The 27780-nt window shown below is 38.1% G+C and overlaps 1 protein-coding gene across 1 annotated transcript in view; it reads right to left on the bottom strand.

The window, feature by feature from the left end:
* Positions 1-27780, bottom strand: part of PRTG (protogenin) — a 113265-nt gene that overhangs the window by 10219 nt on the left and 75266 nt on the right. The window contains exons 12-15 of the mRNA XM_046007814.1: positions 5018-5113; positions 4184-4370; positions 3366-3493; positions 1829-1999 (exon numbers count right to left, since the gene is read on the bottom strand). Coding sequence (XP_045863770.1) covers positions 1829-1999; positions 3366-3493; positions 4184-4370; positions 5018-5113 — 582 coding nt within the window. The remainder of the gene's footprint in view (positions 1-1828; positions 2000-3365; positions 3494-4183; positions 4371-5017; positions 5114-27780) is intronic.

The following is a 27780-nucleotide window of genomic DNA, read 5'->3' on the forward strand; positions in this document are numbered from 1 at the left end:
AATAGATTTTTTTCCCTTTTCATGCATGATGACATAGGTAGAAATTCTTATATGGGTGTAAAAACCTGCAATTACAATCCATTTCACTACTGGGTCATCAATGAGGCAAAATGTTGTTTTCTGAGCCTTGTCTGAAACTGGCAAATGAATGCATTAAAAGGAACCAAAACAAAACACTGTTTCTTTTTAGGCAGGTACAAATGAAGAGCTAAAGGGAAGAAGCGCTCATGTGATAAATCAGGTTAGTCAGGGTCAAAGGTGTCAATAAATCATTTTGGTACATTAAAATCGTACATTTTAAGAATATTGTGGTAGTTTGTAAGACTAATAGTTGCAAATAAATCATACCTCCATCTATCCACACCCCTGGGCAGTCCTCTCCCACACTAACTCTGGATTTCCCTACCTGATTTGCTTTGCCCAGTGGGACATCAGCAAAGTGATAAAAGCAGAGGCTTGCAAAGCTCCGTATGTGGAGCTTCTCCCCCTCTTCCTGACACTGGAACTCACTCTTGCTGTTTTTGAGCTACTCACACTCTGTTGAAACCATGAGATGATTTCAGTCTCATGAGTGACCTCAGGAGAGACCAAGAGAAGTGTCCAGCTGAACTCAATCCAAATTGCTGACTCACAGCACTGTGAGAAAATACCATGGCTAATTTTTAAAGTGGTTTGTTAGGTAACAATAGGTAACTGATACAAATATAAAATTGTATTGCTGGCAAGTATTTATTACTTTCAAGTCTGTTTAGTGACTAAGAAAGTATTACTTGGTGGAGATTCTGCGTAACGAAAAACATGAATATAGGACTATTAAAATTCCAACAAAAGTCACCATGTGTTTTACAACTGCATAGAGAGTTTTATATTATATTCATATCTTTAAAGTTCATCCTAATTAGGTAAATATTCCTTTTAAAAGGTAAAATATAGGTACAAATGTCTAGTGCTGTAAAAGTGTTTAGAATATGTAGATGGCCAAAAAATTACCCTCTTGAAATCCTTCTAAAGCTTTTAATTGCTTAGCAAACTGTTCTTTTCCCAGCATGCATGTTTGAGTTAAGTACTAAGTGGGACCCTGATATCCATATGGGCCAATTTATTTGTATGTGGACCATTTTAGTGCGAAAGTCTGCTCCCTTAAACCAGATCTTCATCCAGCATTTGCTACTCCACTGCAAGACACACCACCACTGGAAATCTAGTAGTCATCCATAATGATTCTTCTTTCCTTGCTTTCTTTCTTTCTCTACTTAAGCTACAATCATTTGACCATCCTCTCCTTTCCATCTCAATCCTCAATATCCTAATCCTGGCCTATAGTTCTGGGCCACTGTAGTCACTTCTTAGATTCTACATTATTCTGACCCATCCCTCCTGCACCAAACCCATTCTCGTCGCAGTAGTCAAGAGCGATCTTCCTGGAATGTGAATCATATGCTCATGCTTAAAATATGGTGATGTTTTCCCAATGCTTTGCTAATAAAACCCAGATACTTTATAATTTGTTACTTCATAAATTCAAAACAAACTCTAGATCCTTCTTTCTGTTTGTTTCCTTATCATCAGTAATCTTACTTTTTTAAAGAAATATTTTATTGATTTATTTAACAGAGAGAGACAGAGAGATCACAAGTAGGCAGAGAGGCAGGCAGAGATGGAGGGGGGAAGCAGGCTCCCCACTGAGCAGAGAGCCCGATGTGGGGCTCGATCCCAGGACCCTGAGATCATGACCTGAGCTGAAGGCAGAGGTTTAACCCACTGAGCCACCCAGGCGCCCTAGTAATCTTACTTTTCATCCTCTTGGATAATTTATGCTCATATTTACCTTCTCGGTGTAGGACCTGCCACTCTCCCGCAATCCAGGCCTTCCTGGAAGCGTACAAGATGGTGTAGCGCGTCACCACGGTCTCTGGGCCATCAGGTGGTTTCCAAGAAACCAGAGCAGTGTCATCTTCTATCAACGTCACTTTTACTCCAACTGGTGGGCCTGCCGGTGCTGTGCACACATGGAGAAAATACTGTGTTACCAGGATTAAACGGTGATAAACAGATATCTGGCTGATAGACTGAAAACTCAGGGAAAAGAGTGTGAAAAACTAGAAACCACTATCAAAACATCTCAGAATCACAGATTTTACAGATCATTAGTGCTAAGAGCAAAACACTATTTTTTCTTCTTTTTCTGAGAGCTAATTTCATTTTTATAATGTTTAAAACATCAAAAAAAGGGGGGAGGGAGATGGTAGATTCCTAGATGGAGAATTACTAAGTCAAATTGTGTAAGAATTCCTAGAGCTTTTGATATTGTTTTGCCCACCTGGTAACTGGAAAGTTTACAATTCCACAAGCAACACCACCATTAGGTATTGAATCTAAACTACATTTCTTACTAAAACATACAGAATATATATTTCACCTGATCTAGGAAGCCACTGAAGAAAATACTTCTGAAACCAAAACATTTAGTTATTCTCCAAAAAGCTGTGAATCAGTGAGTTCATAGGAGAGACCTTAGACTAAGTTTTTATATCTGCAAAAGCAGTCAAGTGTTGGGATTTTAGTTGACCACACGTTTAGTAGGAGCTAAAAGTGCAAAGAGCTGGGTTTTGGCACCACATCAAATATGGAACATAGCCAAGACCACAGCCAAGAGGCCCTATGCTTGCTGAAGTCAGTGTCTTTCCTTTGCTCTCTCTCCGCATAATTAGACTAGAGCTGCGAGGATCCTTACATAGATCATCTACTTCTTTACCCTCATTCTAGAGAAAGGAAATGCAGGTCCACAGACATGAAATACCTTAGCGAGTGGCACAGAGAAGCTCCAAAAAGGGTACTCAATCAGATATCCCAACCACCACACTGCACAGCCTCAAGCCACCATACACATTACTTCTAACGTGGGCTCCCAACATCATTAAATACACATTCACTTACTTCCATTTTAAGTTACGTGGGTACAGTCTTGAATAGCACACCTGATTTTAGAAAATGTAGTGGTTCCCCAAAGAGACATTAAATTTAAGCCTACTGGTTTACGTAATATATAAAGTGAGAGGAATAAACATTTACTACAATAAAAGAAAATTTCAAAAGTTAAAAAACAAAACAAATGCATACATGTCAATCAGGGTAGTAACTAGGTAGTATCTTCTTTAAAGTGACGTATCTATTTTTTAAAGATTTTATTTATTTATTTGAGAGAGAGAGAATGAGCAGGTAGAGAGGCAGAGGGAGAGAAAGAAGCAGACACCCTGCTGAGCAGAGAGACCCTGAGCCAAAGGGAGACGCTCAACCGACTGAGCCACCCAGGTGCTCCTAAAGGGACATATCTATTTTTTAAACATTTCGATAAATGCCTATACCTTCTGGAAGTGTTGAATGGTAGACAACGGGGCTCCAGGGGCTGGAAAGCTGGTCCACATGCAGTCGTACGGCAAATTCATATTTGGTGTTTGGTTCTAGACCTTGAACCAACATGTGAGTTTCTGATCTATAAAATGAGTAATGAAGTTGTTAATGCTGGTAGTACGTTGTTTCTAAAAGATTATCAGTATTTCCAGTCAATTCAGGTAAGCATCCTGTTATTATCACCTCATTTTCTTTAAAAACAATTTTTAGACTAAAAAAATGTCCTCTATTAAAATATAATATTTGGTATTATCCTATAGAAATTAGCCTACAAATGGCCTCTCTGAAACTATGAAATAGTTTAGAATAGCAGTTTGGAAATATCCCAATACAAAAGGATTTCCTCTAAAATACTGAAAGTCATATCATTCTTTTAAACCGTAATGATGGGTATTTTTCTAACTATATCCAAGAAAACAGAATAAGCTTTATTTTTTGATGCCAGCATGGAAATGGTCTTTTATTTTTTTTCCTTTAAACATGCTAAGTGTAGCCAGTTGAAAATAATACCTTCTTGCCTCATCTTGTTGCATGAGACTGAGGAACCAAAAAATATATATATATATATAAATTTATAGAAACTGAATGTCAGAAGATGCAGTTTTCAGAACTGAATATGGCAAAGATGCAAAACTCCCAGCCATATTATAAGTAAGGTAAGTCTCCCAAAACAGGTTCTCATAGCTAAATGTCACACTGGCCCAAGATGGTAAGAAATAAGTGTGAGTGGGCAAAAGAGCAAAGAAAACCACCATTAACAGAAGCTACATACGTTTGAAGGTATAGAACCAAAGAAGCATTCTGCAGGCCGACAGGGTTACAGCGGATGGTGTAGTTAATTATTTGCGCAGTGGTGAACGCAGGCCTCCTCCAGTGCAGGAAGATGGAAGATGAGGTGTTAGCCTTCGCATAGAGATGGTGGGGTGGCGGTGGAGGGGGAACCATGCGATCACGAACAGCTATTGAAAAAGACAATGTTAATTCATGGTACCATGTATCACTATAGAAAGTGGTAAAATGATAAAATCACAATTCCCCACCCTACTAGTTGACTTGAGGTCCTTTTCACATTAAAGACGTTCATGGATACATTTAGAGATGTATATCATTCAATTCTGAGCAATTCTTCCATATATTAGGTAAGGAATCAAATATTAATACTTAGATTATAAAAGAGAAGCACCAAGAAAGACAGACTACTAGCCCAAGACATTCAGAAGGCCAGCAATGGACTTAAAACTAAACTGACACCCTCTTCAGTAGCAATAAAACCAAACAGGTCTTAGCACCAGTAAAATTGAATAGTCATTGGAAGGAAATAAATAGCCTCAAGATTAGAGCAGATAGGTATTCAGGGTTATTTTTCCCAGTTAAATTTCTGAAGGTCTTTTGTTTGCAAAAGTAAAATAGGTTCTTATAATTAAATACACCTCACTTAAATATTTATTCTGAGCATGTACTTGTTCAAAATAACTATATTAGGTGCCATGGAAGATAGAAAAGCAGCAAGGATTCCAAGGAGTAATGAGACTTAAATTGACAGAAGGAAGAGAAGAAGGCCTGTGCTCCATACAGAGTGAAATGTGCTACCGTAAGCCTTACTTACACACGCATCCCGGAGTGCTGACCGTCTGATCTGCCTGATAGCCGTCTTCTATGTTGTTGTAAGCCAGCAGCCTCACGTGGTACTTTCTTCTGGGGTCTATAAAGAAACTGACAGGTAATAATTTGGTCCAGGCCTCTAGATATCAGCCCTCCAAAGCCTTTGCAGAGTTTGGGTTAAAAATCTTCTGGATACATAACAGTTTAAAGTAAAAATGAGATTTCTTCCCTTTTCCTATCCTACATAGTGACTCAGCAATGCACCTTCGTGTGACATTGCTACAGTGACTATCTACCGGTTACTTACACTTTTACTTAACCTCTCTTCAAACAATAACATTAACACCAATACTCTCTGTCCTCCTCCTCAACTGACCAGAGATAGATTCTTGATCCTAAAAGCCTTGGGGGCTGCCTGAGGGTTCACTTCTAAGACGTTACACCACATAGAAATTTTTTGTTTAGTTATCCGAGGGTTAGCTACCTTAAGAAGGGAAATCAAAGTGAGCTTATTTTCCCCCTCAAAGGTAAAGATAATTATGATTGTCATCCTTTACTTTAAAAAGTTTTACAACCATGTGTTAAGTTTATTTCTATATGAACCCTTTCCATTAACCCATTTTCAGGCCAACAGCTAAATTCACCAAGAAAGAGGAGTTGGAGCTCCCTCTACTGGTGCTCATTAACTGTCAAAACGTGAAACCCAACGTCCCTCGGATATATACAAAAATTTTTCAGTTTTTTGAGGAAATAAAGTTATACATTGTATTTTATTTTTTGAAAATATTTTATTTATTTGACACAGAGAGATTGAGCACAAGTGGATGGCATAGCAGGCAGAGGGAGAGGGAGAAGCAGGCTCCCCGCTGAGCAGGGAGCCCGACGTGGCACTCTATCCGGGGACCCTGGGATCATGATCTGAACTGAAGGCAGATGCTTAACCCACGGAGCCACCCAGGCACCCCTAGTTATAAATTTTAAATGACATTGTTTTAGGACATATTTTGAGAAGTTTAATGATATAAATACATTTAAATATAACTATGATAACATTTAATTATCGAGTACTTGCTTGGGACAAAAATAAATACTATTGAGAAATAATGTATTTTCCCCCCAGCTTTGCTGAGGTATAGTTGATGAACACAAGCTGTATATATTTAAGGTATATGAGATGAGGTTTGACACATGTGTACATTGTGAGGTGATCTCTACAATCAAGCTAACAAACATATCCTATCATCTCACATAGTAACCATTTTTGTGTGGGTATGTGCTTGAAAACAGGATCTCAGTAAGTCTCAAGTTTATAATACAGTATTGATGAGTATCATCACCATGCTGTCCATCAGATCTCCAGAACTTATCTTGTGTAAGTACAACCTTGCACCCATGAGCAACGCTTCCTCATATCCTCCATCCCTGAAGCCCCTGGCAACCACTGTTCTACTCTCTGCGTCTATGGGTTCAACTATTTGGATCCCATATATTATTGAAATCATGCAGTAACTGTCTTTCTGTATCTGGCTTATTTCACTTAGCATGACATCGTCTAGGCTCATTCACGTGCAAATGGCTGAATTTCCTTCCTTATTAAAGGCTGAATAATATTCCATCGTGTGTATATTTTCTTTGTCCATTCACCCAACAGCAGACATTTGGGTTGTTTTTATATCTTGGCTATTACAAATAATGCTGCAATGAACATGGGCACAGTTATCTCTTCGAGCTACTGGTTTCATTACCTTTTGATACATAACCAGCAGTGGGATTACTGGATTATATGGTATATTTCTAACCTTAATATATTTCTATATTACATTTCTCTAAGTAGTAATAAATGTGTAAATAGATCCAATACTTCATAAGGGAAAAAAGTCCTTGAAAGATAGATCCAATGTGCAAAAAACTTAGAATAAAAGGATAAAAATAATTCTGGAGCGAATTTAAACATTTAAAAATCCATAAAGAGGGGTGTGCCTGGCTGGTTTAGTTGGGGGAACATGCAACTCTTGATCTCGGGGTTGTGAGTTCAAGCCCCACATTGGATGTAGAAATTGCTTAAAGTAGATAAACTTTAAAAATAATAATAAATTTTTAAAATTCACAAATAAAATATGAAGTTTGTTAAAGTTTCCAAAATAATTTTAAGAGTCTGCATATTTTAAAAACGGATATATTCTATTATTTAATATTAAAATGCAAAGTATGTCCTAAAATACAAATTTTTTATTTGCTTTAATGAATTTCTATTCATTTTAACAAAATTAAAATCACAAGAAGAAAAAACTATACAACTTAGGACATTTCTGTACTTTTTAGATAGGAAGTAGGAAGGCTAATATTCAATTATGCTATAGAAAATGATATATGAGTAACACAAAATTCTATCAATGTTCTTCCCATTCTATAAACGGTGGTACCACAGTGTTAAGTAACATGTCTAGTGTTACACGAAGCTAAACCAAGGACTTGCTGATATTTCTATCACATGTGCTTTTCTTACAGTAGGTAACTTTGTCTCCTTATAATGAATTCTAAAACAGAAGTATTTTTAAACGTTTTATAAAATAACTACAGAAAACAAACACAGAAATACATTTGGACTTCATTACTCAGATGATTTCCAACAGTAAGCACTGAAATTCTAAGATTGAAGGACTTCTGTTCAGATTAACGGCAACCTAATTTGAATCTGTGTTCATCTTTCTTTCCTCCTAACATATTGCTGAACTCATGAAGCAACTGCATCCTGAGTGCTATCTTACAAATACTCCTCTGAATGGGTACAAATGGAATTCATTTGGTTCTCTGCTATTGAGTTCTTCAAATGTATTTCTTTATTCGGTCTCTACTCAATCAGAAACTTATCTTTGGGAAAGCCTACTGAGTGTGGGGCATTGCTCCAGGAATTAGGAAATACAGAAAAAGAAGGATGAGACAGAGTTTGTCCCGAGTAGCTCGCTTTGTCAGAGAGCCAGACACAGGATACAGCCACTCTCACCGAAAGCAGATTTTGATGATGTTATGAGTATGGGTGGAAAGATTAATCTTTTTTTCCACTGTGCAAACAATCAATTAACACTTCATGAATATTTCTCTGGAACAGTTATTTATTTTTAGTCCTAAAACTGATTCTTCATTTTCCTTTCATCTTTAAAAAATCAGCTGCTTACATTAAATTTTAAACCCCAAATCAACCTTTTCTGGTTGATGAGAAGCAACGTATGTGTCCTAAGACAATGAGAGATGAGCACACTTAGGCCTTGTACAACCCACTCAGCATGGTAACAGCCCAGCTTTTCTGGTGCCCATCTGGAAATCATCCAAGTCGCCAGAGCAACGACCTCCCAGGCTGGGCTCCTTCACCTGCTCGTTTCTATGAGGTCAGGAAAAGGCAAACCATCAGGCTGGCAAATCAAGTATATCAGGTGCATGAGATTCCTTTCTATCCATACACAAGAAGTACAAGATCCAGGATAATTTTTAAAACCATTTTAGTGGGCAAAAATAAAGGAGAGGGAAAGCCCATTTAACGTTCACATGTGATCAACTATGCTCTTCAAAGAATCTCGTTTAACAAAATTAAAGTGCCAGGTTGGGGGCCAAGCTGAGCAGTGGGCCATGAGCATTTACCATGTGCTCCTCTCAGGCTCCGAGAAATAGGACTCCAGCCTCAAAAACTAGTGGCATTATTTCGGTTGGTTAATCCAGAGACCTCAGAACAAGGCTCATGTTCATGCATCAATTTGTTAGAGATGTGATGTCATGGACCCAGAGGACCAGACTAATGTTAAGATGAGCACTATGAGACGGCAAGAGTTACCAGCTAAGAAAGAAAACAAAGCTATATAATTAACAAAATTAAAGATACAGAGTAAGAAATCAGAGTCTAGGACCAACATATTCAATATAGTTAAATGCACAGATAATGTACAAGTCCTAAAACTCTACAGTTCTGAGAAAACCCTCCAATGCATAAAGGACAAAGCAGAGACCCAGACTCAGCACTGGGAAATGCTACAGGGAGCCTGTACATACAGTTTCCAAGGCCTGCTAACAGCCCTTCTTGAGTCAAGGACTGCCACGTCTGTGGTGCTTGGTTACACGAGACTCAGCAGACTTCGGCAATGTGGTTTATGGGGAAAACAGCAGAGTCAGGAAAAGCAGCCACAAAGAATTGTTCAGGCCTTCCCAAAACCCAGTGAGGGAAAAAGGAGAAATAAAAAGAGGGGAGAGAGTTGGTCCCATTTCCTTCCAAACTCAACACAAGGAGCATAAAAATCGCTCATTGGGACTAATTCTTAAAGGTCTCAGGAGTGAGGCTCCAATAGGTAGTATTTGCCCTTATGGTTAAACTTAAAGATTAAGCAATATATAAAGATGGAAGGCCAGGAAAGTAAGCTCAAATTAATTTAACACAAACTCTAGTGTCTGCTTAGGTTACCATAACTGTGGTCCCAGCCAAATTAACCTGTGCCTTTATTATGGAGTCAACCTTTGGCCAAAAAATGAAATCTCCTTCCTCAAACACTGCTATGGCAGCACTCCTTCTCTTTTCTCCTCTGGCTCTAGGATTTGCCTCACCTTCTTTCCTTTCTGATTCATTCTCATCACTAACGTTTCCACTTGACTTTGTTTCACATGAAGAGAAATCAAAACTAGAAGTCTGACTGGCCACGAAGGAGTATACAGGTATCCAGTAACATTGACCAAATGCCTACTAAAAGTCAGACACTATAAGAAGACCCAGCAACTAGAAAGCCGTTACTGTTGAGGAGCCTGGATGGCTCCGCTGGAAGAGCGTATGACTCTTGATCTTGGGATTGTGAGTTTGAGCCCCATGCTGAGTGCAGACATTACTTAAATTTTTAAAAAAAATGAAATAAAAATGAAAAAAAGAAAGCCATAACTTGTGCTTTTAATTTCAATCTACCAGAGTAGAGACTGATAAATGAATATTCTGTAAATATTATTTACTAAATGTATAGCCTTGAGAGCATATTTTTTTAGCTTAGTTTAGTTTAGTTTAGTCTGGCTTATTTTCATTTGGAAAATAGACAAATAATCCCTGACAGGGATTTTAAGAGTATTAAATGAAAGCATGGCTATTAAGGAATTTGTATAGTTCCTATAATTAGTAAAGATATAATATTATTATTGTTGTTATTATAATGAGGAAAGTTGCTCAGGAGAACAGAAAGGATACTACCAAAAATACTGTACACTTAAAGTTGGAATCATGGCAAAAAAAAAACCCACCAAGGATGTTCATTCATAGAAGCAAGGTCTGGAATTCAGAATGTCAGTAAGTGAGCTGTTGGCAAATACTAAAGCCGAGCTCTAACTGCTCTCTGTCCTCATTAATGTTCCTTGGTTTGTGGAGCAGGCAAAGGCTCCCAAGTGTGTGTCTGCCTTGTATTCATGCTTGAAGGAGCTGTGTTCTGTATTTTATGGCCACTAAGAATGCTTGCTGTTTTGGCAACCACGTCACATGGTGTATAATCCTCTCAGCTTCAAATCCACCTTCGCCCACGTCTTCCATGTTCACTTAATAATCTCTCATCTGCTAACAAACTCGCTGATGATTATAAAAGTTTTAGAAAACAACATAACAGATTTCTTCCCTAATGGAAGAATAGTAGATCGTTTCATGAAATGGAAATATGGAAGTTTGAGAGCTCGCATTAGCAAGAACAAGCAGATGGAGACAACAAATTCATTCACTCTGTTAATTACATCCAGTTTTAACAATTCAGTATTTATTACCCTCAATGACTGCAATGAGAACCAGAAAAAAGTTCAATAAAATCAGATTCTCTGCAATGCAAAGGTCTTTTAAAGATTACTGATCAAGGACCTGAATTCCATTCTAAACGCACCTGATTTAACAACAATAGTGAATTAACTGTATCATTATACATCCTAAGTAACCTACAAAAAGCTTTGGTATAATATACCTAATTTCCTTTGCAACATGTTCCCAAAGACCACAAAACAACAGAAAACCCATGTCTTCCAGGGTTTCATCCCAGTTAACTTGCACTTCTCTTCCCTACCACTAGATGGCATCTATGTGCCTGTACGGATAGTGATGGCCGCACTCATCTACTGAAGGTGGGAGCTATGACGTGTGGCCATTGCTAAAGTTTCGTCAAAAGAAGGGCTGCATGAAATGCAAAGCAGTGCAGTATTTGTCATATATATAAATATTTCCCATGCTGTTTAAAAAACCCTGTGAGCTAGATCATTGCTCTTGTCACCTGACCTCTACAGAGAAGGAGGCTGAGACAAACAAAAGGCAACTTTCCTAATGACTCAGCACTACTTGGAAGCTACAAGACAGTCTAGCACAACAGTGAATGTCTCAGATGCCAGCCCCAGGCTTCCTGGATTCTGATCCAGCTAGGTCATTACTGCGCAACCTGCAGAAGTTATTTTCGCCCTCCGTACCTTTGTTAAAACTGCCTAGAAGATGGGTAATGATGATGACAACAATCTACCTCTCAAGGGTGTTAGGAAGAGGAAATGAATTAATCCACACAAGGTATCTCCAAGAGTGCCATTCTGTAACAATAATATACTGATAAGAATACCTTTAGTAAGGAAATAATTACTAGCAGCATGACAGGACCCCTGCTCCCTCTCAGGCAGAAGGGCAGGCTGGCATGGTGACTAAAGGATAGACTCTGGAACCAGACTACTTGGGTTTAAAAATTGAGTTTCCTCATCTATAAAAGGAGGACTCGATGGATTTATATTTGTAAGTTGCTTTTAGAAATGCACACTAAGTAGGTGCGTTCCAGTGCTAAGTAAGTAAATACAGAGGAGAGGGCTGATTTGAGCATTAGGGGATTTGGATTTGAATCTTGGATTTAGCAGCTCTGTGGCTGCAAATGCAGTCCCCTGGAAGTCAGTTTCCTTGTCTTTAAGATTAGCAAGTTGAGTACATAGTCTCTTATGGTTCGCCTCCCCTCCCCAATGTCCATAGCCCGCTCCCCCTCTCCCAATCCCACCTCCCCCCAGCAACCCCCAGTTTGTTTTGTGAGATTAAGAGTCATTTATGGTTTGTCTCCCTCCCAATCCCATCTTGTTTCATTTACTCTTCTCCTATCCCCCTACCCCCCCATGTTGCTTCTCCATGTCCGAGGGTTTTGAAGGGTCAGGGGTGGGAGGTTGGGGCAACCTGAGGGTTTTGAAGGGTCAGGGGTGGGAGGTTGGGGGAACAGGTGGTGGGTAATGGGGAGGGCACGTTTTGCATGGAGCACTGGGTGTTGTGCAAAAAGAATGAATACTTTACACTGAAAAAAATAAATAAAATGAAAATAAAATTAAAAAAAAAAAAGATTAGCAAGTTGAAGTCTATCGGTTGTCTTCAAATTTGTTTAGGTAACAGTGTATCAGGGAACCTAAGACAAAGGTACAAGTAAGTATCGTGCAAGACAGGAATAACTACTGTGAAGAAATTTGTTAAGACTAACAGAATTCAAAAGAAGGAAAAGTTACTGGTAGTTTTTTATTGCGTGAAGGAGGGCTTCATGGAAGTAGTGCATGTGAACAGAAGAGATTAAGGCCAAAGAAGAGTATAAGTGAAGGCTTGAGGACAGGAACGTGTAGATTGGGGATGAGTAACAAGGAAGAGATGGGTAAGTGCATGAGTGAAGGTCACGTAGAAAAGTTAGGCTGTGGGCAGGTCTCAGGTTTAAGAACTAGGCTAGCCAGCATGGATTTTGTTATATAGACACAAAAGATGGCTTTAGTAAATGGGATTGTTGAGAGAAGGCACTCATCAGAGTCAGAAAGCTCCACGTGTCCAGCCTGGGTGAACCAACAGAAATGCAAGAGGAGATTCAGAGCCAATGACACGCGGCACCAGAGATGAGGGAGAAAGTCAAGGGGAGCTGACCACGGGTGAGAAAGTGTGGGCTGAGCTGGCAGTGAGGACGGAGAACCATAGTCAGCAGTCCTGTACACAGAGGACAGGGTACCAGCAGGGACTAGAGACCTGGGTGTGAGGTGGGAAGTAGTGTGAAGGAGTCATGAGGAGAACTGGGAAGGTATCAACGGGAGCCATGAGAAGACGATGTCCAGCGCTACAGGGACATCACTGAGGATAAAAGTGACATCTGGTATCTAGGTCTTTTAACAGAATAAACTCATCAGGAAAGGGTAGGGTTGCGGGGGCAGCAGAAAACATGGACTTAAGCAACAAGGATGTGGTAACAGTGGGAATGGAGTGATAAAGGAGAAGGAAAATAGAAATGCATTATTTTCTGATGTGTACCAAAGTGTTAACAGTAGTATTTAGTGCTATATGATAGAATTTGTAGTTATTTTGCTTCCTGTATTTCTACCTGTTCTATTGTGAATGGTTTTGGTAATAATAAGATAGTAAAGAATTAGAACTCAGACGGCAAAACTGACAGACATCAATTCAAACTTTATGGATTTCTTGTTGTAATACTAACACTTCTAGAAGTTTGGTTTCCTGGAAAATGCATAATAGAAAACTATTATTTACAAAGTATTTAGAGAGAGTATTGGGGTCATGAAAACCAGGCCTTTGTTTCCTTCAGCTGCTGTGTTGGTGACACTCCAGAACCCTTGAAAAGAGCGGGGTTGGCGTGGACGGGTCAAGGTAGATAAAACTAGAAAAACACCTGAGGTCAGGACCATGAGAAAACTTTTACCTTATATCTATAAAGCCTCCTCTGACATCATTTCTAAAATCCAAATCTAAATAAGACTTAATGAGTCTTATCCCCTATCCTTCTAAGGAAAACTTCTCAGGTGGTTGGGGGAAAGTCTTCCGAGGACCAAAAGGAACCTAAAGCAATTACATCTACTTTGGGACAGTTTCTGCCACTTGGTTTGATTTAGACATGGAACATGTTTAGTAAAATGTCTTAAGAAAATACAAAGCGCTACTTTAAAAATCACTACATACCTCTTTAAATTATTCACTTAAAACACCACTATAGAAAGCTTTGCTAATGTTAACCACAAAGCCATTAAGATGGCTATAAAGCATTCAAGAAGTCAAACTAATTAGACTATACAGAGGTAAGTAACAATCTGAAAATTTGCTGATATGATATCACCACATGTAAAGTTTGGAAATGTTAAATTAGGAAGTGCTCAGAATCAGTGAGAAAGGTGAGATTCTGAAGGATGAAACTGAGTATCTGGCCCAATGTCCATTTTTAATTTAATCTTTTGTGTTACGAGGTTTTGTGCGAGCCTTTTCAGGGCCATTGTTCCCCTGTGGTCTGACTGGAGAGCCCCTTGGTCTGGCTAGCCAGGGTGACTGCACTGCCCCCAAGCCTGTCCCTCCAACACAATACCCCCCACCCCATATAATTATTCAGAGAAGAGGCCAACAGCATGACTGCTCCGACACCTGGGTCATGGCCTCTGACACAGGATCTGGGGCCAGATCAAGTCTGGTCCAGCCGCCGAGGAGCAGGAAAAATGCTAAGGGGGATGGGTGGGAAAGGAAAGCAGAGTGAAATACTCTGCTTTTAAAAATGGTGTTTAAGCACAGTAACAAAAACACAAATCACATGCAAACAATGCTATCCAAACGTCTTAGATTATAGGTTTCTCCTCTCTGAGAGAGATTAGAAAAGGAGGCTTCTTTCCAGCGATTTCTTTGTCTTCTTTGTCTTCTATCATCCCACGTACATTAGAATGGAAAAGGTTAATTCATGATGGTTAAAACAAAGCCTGACCCGAACGTGTGAGTATACCGATTTAAAAACAGGTTTTTGCCTAAAAGAATGTAAATTTTACTTAAAGCCCAGATTAAAATTTCTTTCTTCTTTTGTTTATATACTGCATTTCCATACAGGATTGTGAATGACAAACATCTTTCATATCCATTATAAATTTAAAGGATTTTTGTTAATGATCACTATGCCAAAATGTTATAAACCTGTTGTAATAATACAGAATCTCTGAGTGTACAGTAGATGCAACGGCAGATGGGAGAGGGCAAAACGCCACTCCCCAAATTTCTCTGTGTTCTGTGTAACAAGTCTCTATGGAAGCTGATGGTAGAGTATTTGTCTAAACCTGAAATGACTCAGTCCCTTCTGTTCAGCACCCCTGAAGGGCCTTAAGACAAATAACTCTCACTCCCAGCGAAAACATCCCTTCTCCTACGGAGTTTAGGATAATTTAGAAGAAAGTTCTTTGCATGTGACATTTGAGAATCAGTTTCCTACCAAAATAAGCAAACTCTACTCATAATCTCTATTTTAACAACACCCCCCCCCCCCCCCACACACACACACAAAACACTCAGATTGCTTTTGCAAAATCCAGAAGCAAATGGCTTTTTCAATCATATAGTGTTCACTAATATTTTGGTCATGTTATTTTTTGAACGTGTGATTTCATTTTTATACATCTATCAGGCTTTCAAGACTTCTTGTAAAAAGTATTCTTCATTTTTGACAAATGCATTTCTTGAGGTTGTCTGGATAAGAAATATTTGGTGTTGAAGAGTTCTACTTGAACACTGCCTCAAATGAATACAATTTACATCCAAACCCTGCAAAACGAAACCTCTCACAAACACCATTTTTAATCTTTTATGTTTTCTTACGATACTCCTTTCCTTTTGTGAATCCCTGTGGAAAAAAGATACCTCATTGGTCCAATTGTGCAAGTTGAGAGAGCACAGCCACTGAGTCTCTCCACCACATAATCAGTTAATGGATTTATGCTGGTGGCTGTTATCTCCTACAGGGTAGGGAGGAGGAAAAGGCAGTGGCTTAACTGTCCTCAAATTTATAAGAGCTGTATGTGAACAGTACTAATAAAGCTGGTCCACATTCATGTTCCTGAATTACTTAAAAGTGAATATAATGGAATAATCACTGATTATAAAAATTCAGAATTTTAAGATTAAAAAATGTGTTAGAATGGGGAATAGGCAGAATAAGTTCCTTTAATTATATTGATATTTCTATCACGAACAATCCTTACCCTAAAAACATCCAGGATTTGACTTACGATACTGTACTTGGCTTAGCATTTGTTTAAGTAGCTCCTCTGTCTGCCAACACACTTACACTGTCTGTCCCACATACATCACTGCCTTACAAACAATATTTTTATAGACTGACAGAGAGAGCCTATTCACGACAACCAAACTTCCCCCGAAGCCATGAAATAAATTTCCTTCCAGGACTAACATTTCTCTGTTTCACTGTCATGGGCTTGCCATGCCATTTTGACCCTTTTGTGAGGCAACATGGAAATACCATCTATCATCTCCTGAACCACAGCGACTTGGTCGGAGGTGCACAGTTTCATTGCAAAAACATCTGTGGTTTGATAACCATTCCTCCTGATCTCAACCCCCGGCAGTTAAAAGCATGCTTACAAGATGGGAAAGATGCAGGTAGAAAGCTTGAAACCAATCTTAAATTTCTTCTCAAGTGGAAAACGCAAGCCAGTGAAATATCAGCCTCCTCGATCACAGTGATAAACACGGTCCTGTTATTTATTTATGCCTCCTTTAGAATTCCCGAGAAGCACTACGTTACAACAACTTATTTAAACTTTCCGAATGTATCACTCTGAAATCGATTTTAATGTTAGCCGATAAGGGAACTGTGGGAGCTCTTTGATACTAGCAGGGGCAGGTCATTACCATGTTAATTGGCTATCAACAGCCTACTCCAATTCTATATAAACCTTAAATCTTTCAGGTATTAAAAGACATTGAAAATCACTGGGGTCCTGGAAAGTATTCAGTATATCTTAAGATAGTTTTCAACACATATAATAGAGAATGTCAATTTGAGCATGCAGAATCAAATCAAAAGGCATTTTCTGATAAATAAAACATTCAACAGAAGATCTCAGGTTTCTTGTGTTCAATATCCGTTACTTCAGAAATGCTACTGTTTTAACCATGTGCATAGTAACTGTAAAACCAATCCTAATTTGGAGATACTGATTAAAGCTTAAAAACAAAAGCAAGGCATTTTTTAACTTTAAATTTCTTTTAAGCATTTTGATGATTTGCTTTATTACTTGTTCTCTTATTTGTGTGTGCATGTGCAAGTGTACACACACACATACACACACACACAAATTTTTATTTTGAAATAAAATAAATCATCACTCTTCACACCTAAATGTTTGGATATGCCTCCCCTGAGAACAAGCACAGTCTCTCCTATACAACCATAATACCATGATCACATTCAACAAATTGAGAAAAATGCAATTTTATCCAATATACAACTCATTTCTAAGTCTCCCAAATTACTTCCGAAATGTCCTTTATAGCTCCCTCCCCACCAGCCCAACGGAGGATCACATAATGCCTGTCATATCTCCTTTACAGAGAATTGCTCCCTTTCCTTTTCCTATCTTTCACCAAAATGACACCTTCAAAGAACCCAGTACAGATGTTTTGTAGACCAACTCACAATTTGGCTGTATCTGTTTGTTTTTTCATTATTAGATTCAGATTAAACATTTTCTTTTTTTGGTAAGTCTACTGTATCAGTTAAATTATGGCTGTAACATAGGTTTTTTTATTCAGGGAAATAAAACTTAAAACTCCTATTTTTTGCAAGTGAATTTGTTTTGAACTTTGAATTTGTTACATTGCTTGTAGAAGGGGGATATTATGGTTTTGAAAGCTTTCCTAACCTCAGAAAGTCCTAATTTTCTCACTGGCCAATCTTATCTATTTATCTACATTTATCCATATAAATGAACTCTTGCCTGACACTGAGGACAATAAAAAGAAAGTACCAACATATTTTTAGGCTTCTTGAAAGATTTCTAGAAATATCTGATTTTTTATATAAGTAATACAAATGCAGATTTCTTTTCTAAAAAATTCTCAATGACTCACACTGGAATGCCAATTTTTAATACGTACATAGCATGGGAATAAAGTGTACAAAGAATTAGAGCCACACAAATATGCCACTGAGTCAACACGGGAAAGAGAATATGATTAAAACAATCCTTGTAATTCCTCAGAACAGAAATGTGCATTAGCAAAATCAGAGTGTCTCCTTACTTTTTGAAGTTTTCAGAGGTATAAAATGTAGTCTCTATAGTTTTTTGGGTCAGAGTTAAGGTCCATCTGCCATGATTTTCTTCTGAGGCAAAAGGTCATTTTATGAAAAGAATGGGAATGTATTCAAGAAAGGGAAACAAAAAAAAAAAAAAGAAAGAAAGAAAGAAAGAGAAGAAAAGAAAAAAAAGGAAAACACACCAAAAACCATCCTAATTGGCCATCCAGATGGAGAAAGGTGAAAGTTCAAAAAAATTATTTTAATTGTTTCCTCCACTAATATCTCTAGATCACCCAAAAAGCCTATAACTTGTCAAATGATCCTAGAAACTACAGGAATCTTCCCTAATATACTAAGTCATGGTCAAATATTAGTATGGGTTTCAATACATAGATTTATAAAAAATCTTCAACAAGTTGAACATGGAGAGTTTTTCTGGAGGTACTATATTTTGGGAACTTAATTAGTATAATTTTTTCTAGTAATTAAAATACCCTGTGCCCCATAGCTAGCAGAGTTTGTGGTTTGCTTTGGTTGCAAGAAAGCTCACAGCCAAACTTACAGGCATTTCTAGCAACTGTATGAACCCTACAGCATGTGATTAAAGAAGCCAATATCCTGGTTTCATTGATTTTCCAACTTTTATTTATCTCTCCTCCGATTTTTTCATCTAGATATATTCAAATTTTAAAAAATACTTTTTTCTCATTAGGATCAAATGTTTGTTATAGAAAGTTTATAAAACTCAGACAAGCAAAAAGAGGAAATAAAAATAAAATATCGTAATAGCAGCATCCAGATATAAGCACTTTTAACATGAGGGGTTTTTTTTTTTTTTAATTCCCTTTTCTCGTCACATATACACATACTGAATATTTTTTGTATTTTCTAGACTGCCTTTTTCATTCAATATGCTGTGAATAACCTTTCTTGGTACTAAATAGTCTTCTAAAACATTCCTTTCAATGTCCACATTTATTCAAATTGTGTGGAGGTACCGCAAAGAGGTTTACTAAAGCTCTGCAACTGAATATTTAGGTTTCTTCCAGCTTTTCACAATTATAAATGATCCTGCACATTACAGTGAAAATCCTTATGGTTAAATGCGTGTGTGGCTCAGTTGGTTAAGTGGCCAGCTCTTGGTTTTAGCTCAGGTGACAATGTCAGGGTCATGAGATTGAGCCCCATTCAGGGCTCTGCCCTAGGCTGGGAGTCTGCTTCTTTTCCTCTCCCCCTGCTTGCTTGCTCACTATGTCTTTTTTGTTCTCTCTAAAATAAAAATAAAATAAATCTTAAATGTGTGTGTTCATTAGTATTTTCTCATGATAGGTGTCTGTTAACAGAATTGCTGTGTAAAGCAGTATGCATATTACAGCCCTCCCTTGTGGTGTTACCCAGTGACACCTAGAAAAGCTGTGTATCAATTTACATTCCTACTATTAGTATGAATGTTGTTTAATCCCAAACCCTTACAAACACTGAGACTCATATCACCTATTTGTTTTTTGTTGTTGAATTTTGTGTTTCCATACTGAGTCACTCCTCCAAATCTTTCTAGGAAAAGGAAGCAGGAGATATGCACATCTGAAATAATGACTTGTTAGATATATTTACGTTACACAATCTACCAAGGAAGATGGACACACTGTGGTAATCGGGCAAAATGTGCTGCCTACTGTCTGTACAGGTTTCTTAAGTTATTGTTAACATCCTGGCAGGCTGAGAATGGGAAGATGCCATTTTAACCTCCGGCTGAAGGAACAGCTCTAGTTTTTGTAATAAACCAAGATAAGGGTCAATGGAGTCAGCTATCTCAGCTGATACAAGAGGCCTCCACCTACACAGGGCAGCCTACATTTCCCGGGATGTTTATACAAAGTCCTTCAAGGTTTCACAGGTTTTAAAACAGAGTAAAAAATATGCAAAAATCTCAATAAAGTCTTCAGGATTATGTTATCACACTAGTTTACCCTAATCAATTGATTAATCAGATTGTTTGGATAGTAAGCTACTCTAGGATTTAGCCTGTTCTGATGATTAGTCTATGACTATGTTTATGCCATGCTTTCTTTAATTCTTTCATTATACCATCAGGGTTTTTCACTTAGTTAACCTGGTATCCTTCAGATACCAATATGATATCAGTTCCTCAGGGAAGTCTACCCTGACCTCCACCCGCAAGCTGTCTCCTGTCCCCTGGAACACGGCCTTTATAACTCCCTCTGCTTTCCTATCACAGAGTCTACTAAGGTTTGTAATTACGGTTTCCGGTGATTTTATGAATGTCTATTTTCTCTTCCAGACTGTACAGCTTCATAACTGGGTAGTTACTTAGAAATACCTGATTCAGGGCGCCTGGGTGGCTCAGTGGGTTAAAGCCTCTGCCTTCCGCTCAGGTCATGATCCCAGGATGCTGGGATTGAGCCCCGCATCGGGCTCTCTGCTCAGCAGGAGCCTGCTTCCTCCTCTCTCTGCCTGCCTCTCTGCCTACTTGTGGTCTCTGTCAAATAAATAAATAAAATCTTTAAAAAAAAAAAAAAAGAAATACCTGATTCAATATTTCAAAACAATGGTCTCCAAAACTTTTTATTTTACCTCCCATTAGTAAAATATTCTTCTACCATGTATACTCTTAACATATGCTTTTATTTATAGCATAGACACGTATGGCTGCCCTGATATACTATGCACATTATAAAATAAACATGCACAAATATTTTTAAAGACTAAGGTATAAAATATTTTCCTCTAGTAATGGCCTATCTTGCAGCTCCCTTTCTATCCCATGGAGTGCGCAATTAGTGCGAAGCTAAAAATTTTATTTGCATGAACTATTTTTTTTAAAAGAATAGGCTTAAAACAAATACAAAACAAAACCCACAAGTATAATTACTGCTTTACAAAATTTTTTTTTTCTATCCACCCTGAAGTTTCTTTCATGTGCTAATGGTGGTATTTTAAAAAAAAAAAAAAACCTACTCTCCTTTAACTCACTTAGATCTTTAAGGACCTCACACATCTAAAGACTCTTTACATTCACCAGAAACTTCCAGAGTAGTCTGAGGGCTGACAAGCAGTATGATTAATGGACGGTATTGATTTAATTTTCTCCTCGAGTTTTTCCTTCTATAAGGAAAACTGTTCGTAATTCATGTCCTTTTGCCATGTTTACAGATTCTTAAAAAGAGGAGAATGAAAAGCTTACTGAAGTTTTTCCATCATTCAAAAAGTACCATTTGAAAGCTCTGGTCTATAAAACAATCAAGAGCTGATCGAAGGCTAGGAGTATCTTCCTAAGACCAAGGAAATAATGATTTTATTTGTCACCATTTTAATGGGGTTTTATTAGCACATCTAGAAAAGAAATAGGAGATAAAACCATAAAATCAGTTTAATAAATAAGCTTCAAAATATAAATACAAAGTGCTATCGAGGACAACGGGATATTTTAGAAGGAAGATACATTAAGCTAAATGTTCAACATAAACCTTTTAGTTAAAAGCCATGAAACAGATGTCAGTGTCATCAGATATAAATGATTAAAGTTTCTCCAAATATCTTAATTTGAAGTGTCATTTGGAACCAATCAAAACACTTTTTCTGGAGACAAACAGTAGAAATAAGACTTTTTATTTTTTATAGCTGAAGAAAAACGTAACTTCTTAACATATGAACAGCTACGCAACTGGTTATTCTCATCCTCACCCATTTGATAGTACCTTTTTTTTTTTTTTAAGTCTTCTGTTGTTTGCTTTCGTTAAAGGAAAAATATTTCAAATGGAAATTTAATTTGAGGGGGGTCAGCAGGTAGGGATATTTGCTGGTGGCAAAAGAGACAGAGAAGGATGCTCTGCCCAGGGCATCCCTGACTCAAACTATTCTAACATTAAACCCCAAACTTAAGTGACATCAGACTCAAAACTGGAAACACATCACAATTGGTATTTCACTTTATGGACTAGTAAAAATAAAGCAACACACTGCTACTTGAAATAATGTAACTTCCTTATCCTCCTTATTTTCTCCATCTCCACAGGGGCTTTATACTTTATTTAAGGCTCTTTTCAGTCAGGCATGTGAATGAGGCTCCACAAGTACTCTAAATCTTTACCCTGTGCCATAGGTCAGAGGGTTATCTGTGCTATGTAGTTTTAGGGTAGATGATTTTCTTTACTCTTTTCTTTCCTTCCTTCTTTTTTTTTTTAAGCAGGAGAACAAAATGAATGCATATCAATCAGAGCAAACTAATTTAGGTACTAAAAACGTTCCTCTTCTACAGAGAAACTGCCTTCTCAAGAAACCACTAAATATCAACTTTTCAGGCATTCTACAAAGAGAAACCAGATGCAACTGAACTCCCCTCCCCACCTCCATTGTCTGCTAGAAAACTTGTCCCACAGCTGCGAAAGCCGTAAAACAACTTCAAGCCTCCAAAAGTGATGACCATTTAGGCAAATGCATCCATTTCGTTCCTGGGGGAAAAAAAACAACTTGGCTTTATCTTTAAAAAAAAAAAAAAAAAAAAAGTGGTAGCTGTGCATCGTTTTTGTTCACAAATTACACTGCATTTAATAACAAGACAAATGTTTTTCACAGAGCTTTCCATGTTTTGGAGCATTTTCAAAGGTGATGACTATTCAAGACTAAGAACATAAAAGCCCAGGAAAAACCATCAAAATTCTTTTCTAAATTATTTTTTGGTGTTTGATACGGAAAGTTGAAGCTCATTTTTTTTAAGATGGTAAAAAAAAAATGTAACAAAATACAAGCATTTATTTCTCCCTTCCTTCTGTCTCTCCAAATGATTTTCCTTAAAAAGAGAAACAGAATTATTAGGTATAACATCACATAGGATGCCATTAATACAATTCTGATGCAGTACAATATACAGTTGAAGAATATAAGGTATTTATTCTTTCAGGAGATACTGTCATTTTAATGCTGTTCACAATCCTCTGAAGTTAAGAGGCAAAAATGCAAATTATGATAGTATTGCTACTGCAACGTAAAATAGCTTCTGTAATTTGTTACAAGATTCGGTTTGGAATTTGCCAACTGTATTTCTCCTGTAACACAGCAGTAAGGATTCACTGGATCTTCTTTGCTTCCTTATTTAGAATTCCTCTGTATTTGTGTGGCCAGAAAAGAAACTGATAAATGTTCAGAACTGCACCAAATTGAAATTATGTATGACCTTATCTATATGAAAACCATAGAAAGAATTTCAATTTCCTGAGGTCTAGGAAGATAATTTAAAAAAAAAAAAAAAAAAAAGACTGGACTGACAGTGATTAACACAGAAAATGAGACTGTTCAACGTTTCACAGAGTAAGAGGAATTTCAGTGGGATTTGTTGGATGTGTCTCACTTCCCTGAAAATGACCCAATGTCCTTTGCTTTACAGTTATGCTGACAGAGGTTTCTCCTGCTCAAGTTTTTCATCAGCTTCTTTCAAGGTAGCTAAGCCAGAGAGATGACAGGTCTCTCGGAGAAGGGCTGCCTCAGTAAGCAGACTTAACTCCCAGCTGCACACAGACTCACCATTTCGGATCTTCGGAACTCTAAATATATTAAGATGTTACAGACATCTCCACTGGGACACCAATCTTTTCATCCCAACATGATCAAAACTCAACTCAGTATCTGCCACTTCTCCAAGCCTGATTTTGCTCCTGAAAGTCCTACTCCAATTAAAGTACCGTCCACCCTGAGCTCTTGGGAATCATTCCAACTTCTTCTTCTCTGTAATCATACTTATAAAGAGTAACTAGTTACCGAGCACTTACTTTGTACCATATAGTGTGCTGAGGGTTCCACACGCACTAGCACATTTAATCCTTGAAAACCCAGAGGAGCCTGGGTGGCTCAGGGGGTTAAGAGTCTGGCTCTTGATCTCAGGTCAGGTCTTGATCTCAGCATCATGAGTTTAGGCCCTGCATTGGGCCCCAAGCTGGTGTGGAGCCTACTTAAATCATCATCCTCCTCCTCCTCAACATCCTAGACATTTACAGCAAGATCATGAAGGTAGAGTGACTTGACACTAGTGGGTGGGGAGCTAGGATTCAAATCCTGGCCATTTGGGAATGTAAGCTGTTGCAGCCACTCTGGAAAACAGCATGGAGTTTCCTCAGAAAGTTGAAAACAGAGCTACCCTACAATGCAGCAATTGCACTACTGGACATTTACCCCATAGATACAAATGTAGGGATCCGAAGGGGCACGTGCACCCTAATGTTTATAACAGCAATGTCCACAATAGCCAAATTATGGAAACAGCCTCGATGTCCATCAACAGATGAATGGATAAAGAAGATGTGTACATATATATACAGTGGAATATTATGCAGCCATCTTGAAAGTGAAATTGAAATCTTGTCATTTGCAATGACATGATGGGACTAGAGGGTATTATGCTAATCGAAATAGGTGAATCAGATAAAGACAATTATAATATGATCTCATTGATACGAGGAATTTGAGAAACAAGGCAGAACATCATAGGGAAAGAGAGGAAAAAATGAAACAAGACAAAACCAGAGAGGGAGACAAACCATAAGAGACTCTTAATCTCATGAACAAACTGAGGGCTGCTGGAGGGGAGGGGGTTGAGTGAGATGGGGTGACTGGGTGATGGACATTGGGGAGGGTATGTGCTATGGTGAGTGCTGTGAAATGTGTAAGACTAATGAATCACAGACCTGTACCCCTGAAGCAAGTAATACATTATAGGTTAATTAAAAAAAAAATAAAAACAAAAACAAATCCTGGCCATTTGAGCTCAAAACCCAGTCTTCTATTTTAATTTCTAAATTTAGATACACTTAAATGGACCTTTTTGGTAAACAATTTTATTTAACACATGTGCAGATTTGTCCACTACCACCACAATCAGGATACAGAAGAATTTCATCACAGCAAGAAACCCCTCTGTGCTTCCCTTTGTAACAAAGTTTAAGCCTCCACCCCTAATCCATGGCAATCACTAATCTAGTTCTGACTTTCCAAGAATGTCATACCAGGGAAATGATACAGAATATAACCTTTGAGACTAGCCTCTTTCACTCCATATAATGCCATTGAGATCCGCTTACAAATTGTTGCAAACAGCAAAAGCCCATCGCTCTTTGTTGCTGAGAATGTTTCCACCACACAAATATACAGCAGGTTGTTCATCCATTCACCCACTGAAGCACGTTCACAGCTTCCAGTATTTGGGGTGGAACAGAGCCATACATTTGTGTTACAGGTTCTTGTGTGGACATAAGTTTTCATTGTTCTAGGGTAAATACCTAGGATGGGACTGCTGAGTCATATGGTACAGGCGTGTTTAAGCTTAAAAAACAAACACAAGCACTGAACTGTTATTCAGAGTGGCTGGACCATTTTGCCTTCCTACGGTAATGCACAGGATTTCCCGGTGTTCTGCATCCAGGGCAGCACTTGCTATTGGTCATCTTGGCATTTAAAATTTTTCAGTCCGGCATCCGGGTGGCTCTATCAGTTAAGTGTCTGCCTTTGACTCAGGTCATGATCCCGGGGTCCTGGAATCTAGTCTCACATGGGGCTCCCTGCTCGGCAGGAAGTGTGCTTCTCCCTCTCCTGTTCCCCTCTGCCTGTGATCTCTCTCTCTGTCTCTAACAAATAAATAAAATCTTAAAAAATAAATAAATAAATAAAAATTTTCAGTCACTCTGATAGGCATGTAGTGGTAGTTTATTGTATTTTAAAATTTTAAATTTGCATTTCTCTAAGGGCTAGTGATGTTGAGCATCTTTTCATAGATCCCTTAGGTGTGACCCCAATACTTATATCTAAAGGCCTCCCATCAGGCCATATGTAATCAGCAAAGTCCTGATTGAACTGAGATTCAGAGTTGGATGCTTAAGCGACTGAGGCACCCAGGTACCCCATGACTGTTGTGAGTCCCAAACAACTTTGTATCTTCCTTCTCTCCAATAAATTACCATCTTAGCTCATACCCTCATCCTGTTAGATTACTTCAACAACCATCGTCTTGATTTCCTGTCTTCAGTAACTCGCTCCCTGGCCCATACTCACTGCATTTTCTAAACCTATCCTAGACCTTGTCATTACTTTATCTTTCTAAAACAAGCCATGTTATACTCTCAGTTAAGAACTTCTGGGGCGCCTGGGTGGCTCAGCGGGTTAAAGCCTCTGCCCTCAGCTCAGGTCATGATCTCAGGGTCCTGGGATCCAGCCCTGCATTGGGCTCTCTGCTCAGCAGGGAGCCTGCTTCCCCCCCTCTCTCTGCCTGCCTCTCTACCTACTTGTGAGCTCTCTCTGTGTCAAATAAAGAAATAAAATCTTAAAAAAAAAAAAAAACAACTTTTGATGGCTCCTCTTTACTGTATTGCAGGACAAACACCAAATCAATTATTAAGGTCCACAAGGCTCTTAAAACATGGCTCTATTTAACTCTACAGCTTCAGTCTCTAAACTCCTACTCATGCGACCCAAGTTTTAGCCATTATATACCACTGAGGCTACCTCTTCAATCTTCTATTTTGTACCTTGTAACTTCCTATTATTAGAATGACTTTCCTCCATTCTCTACTAGGTAAACCGTTCTCCATCATGCAGTAAAAATTAGCCATTTATCCTTTGTATTTCTAGAACACTGACTATACCTCAATATTGTCTATTAGGACATTTTCCTATGGAGACTAATAGGTCCTTCATCCTGAGCTTAAATACTCTGGAAGCAGACATGCCGTTTCATGTCCATATTCCTTGTCCCCAATACAGGACCTGGGACACAGTATGTGCTTTCAATCAATATATACTAATTTTTAACAATAATAGAAAATAAACTTAAGTTAACATCCATAATTAGGCTAGGTAAACTTTAATATGAAAATTTTATGAAACAAGAAATGGCAATTACATTGATATAGATAGCAGTCTCATGTTATTAAACCAAGTAGATTTACATTAAGTTCTAAGAAAATTATACATCGTATCAATCCTAAAATTAGAAATTTTGCATTTTTGTTTAGCACTATCTTCTAGGCAAGGTCTTCAGAAGGTGTTAGCAGAAGAAATCAGTCACACAAGTCAAAGCTGTATGTTGTGAGGATGATTTCAATTTTGTGACGGTTTACTGGTAATTAATTTACCTTAGTTTAATGGTAACTGCAGCCTATTATCAGTAACTTCTAAATTGAGTTCATCTCCTGATTTGCAAGGCCACTGAGCTTCTGTGTCACAAGCCTTCTAGGAGGGGCCCAAAAGAACCACCAAGAAAGCATAGAAGTCTCTTTATCTGAGATCTATTGAGTTCCATAAGACACTGTACTCACTGTATTCACACAGTGTTAATGAGGGCTTTGTAAACAGTATTGTAGCTGTAAAAGCCTATCCTCAAGCTCAATGGTAGCAGCTGAGTGGGTTCGAAATATTCTTCTTAGTGACTTATAAATGCTCCTGGATTTACACTGTGGCTTCAAAGAAACGTTTATATTACAGGTTTATGGAATCCATACCTATATTTCCTTTACTTCCTCGTTCATTTAAAAACATGAAATTTAATTAACTTGGCAATCACAGTTGCCTAAAACGAAATGTACCAAATCAAGAGTAATTAGGCATTCTCAGGGGCACAGAATACACCATTAGATTTGTGACTACATGCCTCTTGAGAGCTGACTGAAGAAAAGGGAGGGAAGAATTAAAACACTTTAACACAGTTACGGAG

This window comes from Meles meles, chromosome 6 (assembly GCF_922984935.1).
Source record: "Meles meles chromosome 6, mMelMel3.1 paternal haplotype, whole genome shotgun sequence".
NCBI classification, from domain to species: domain Eukaryota; kingdom Metazoa; phylum Chordata; class Mammalia; order Carnivora; family Mustelidae; genus Meles; species Meles meles.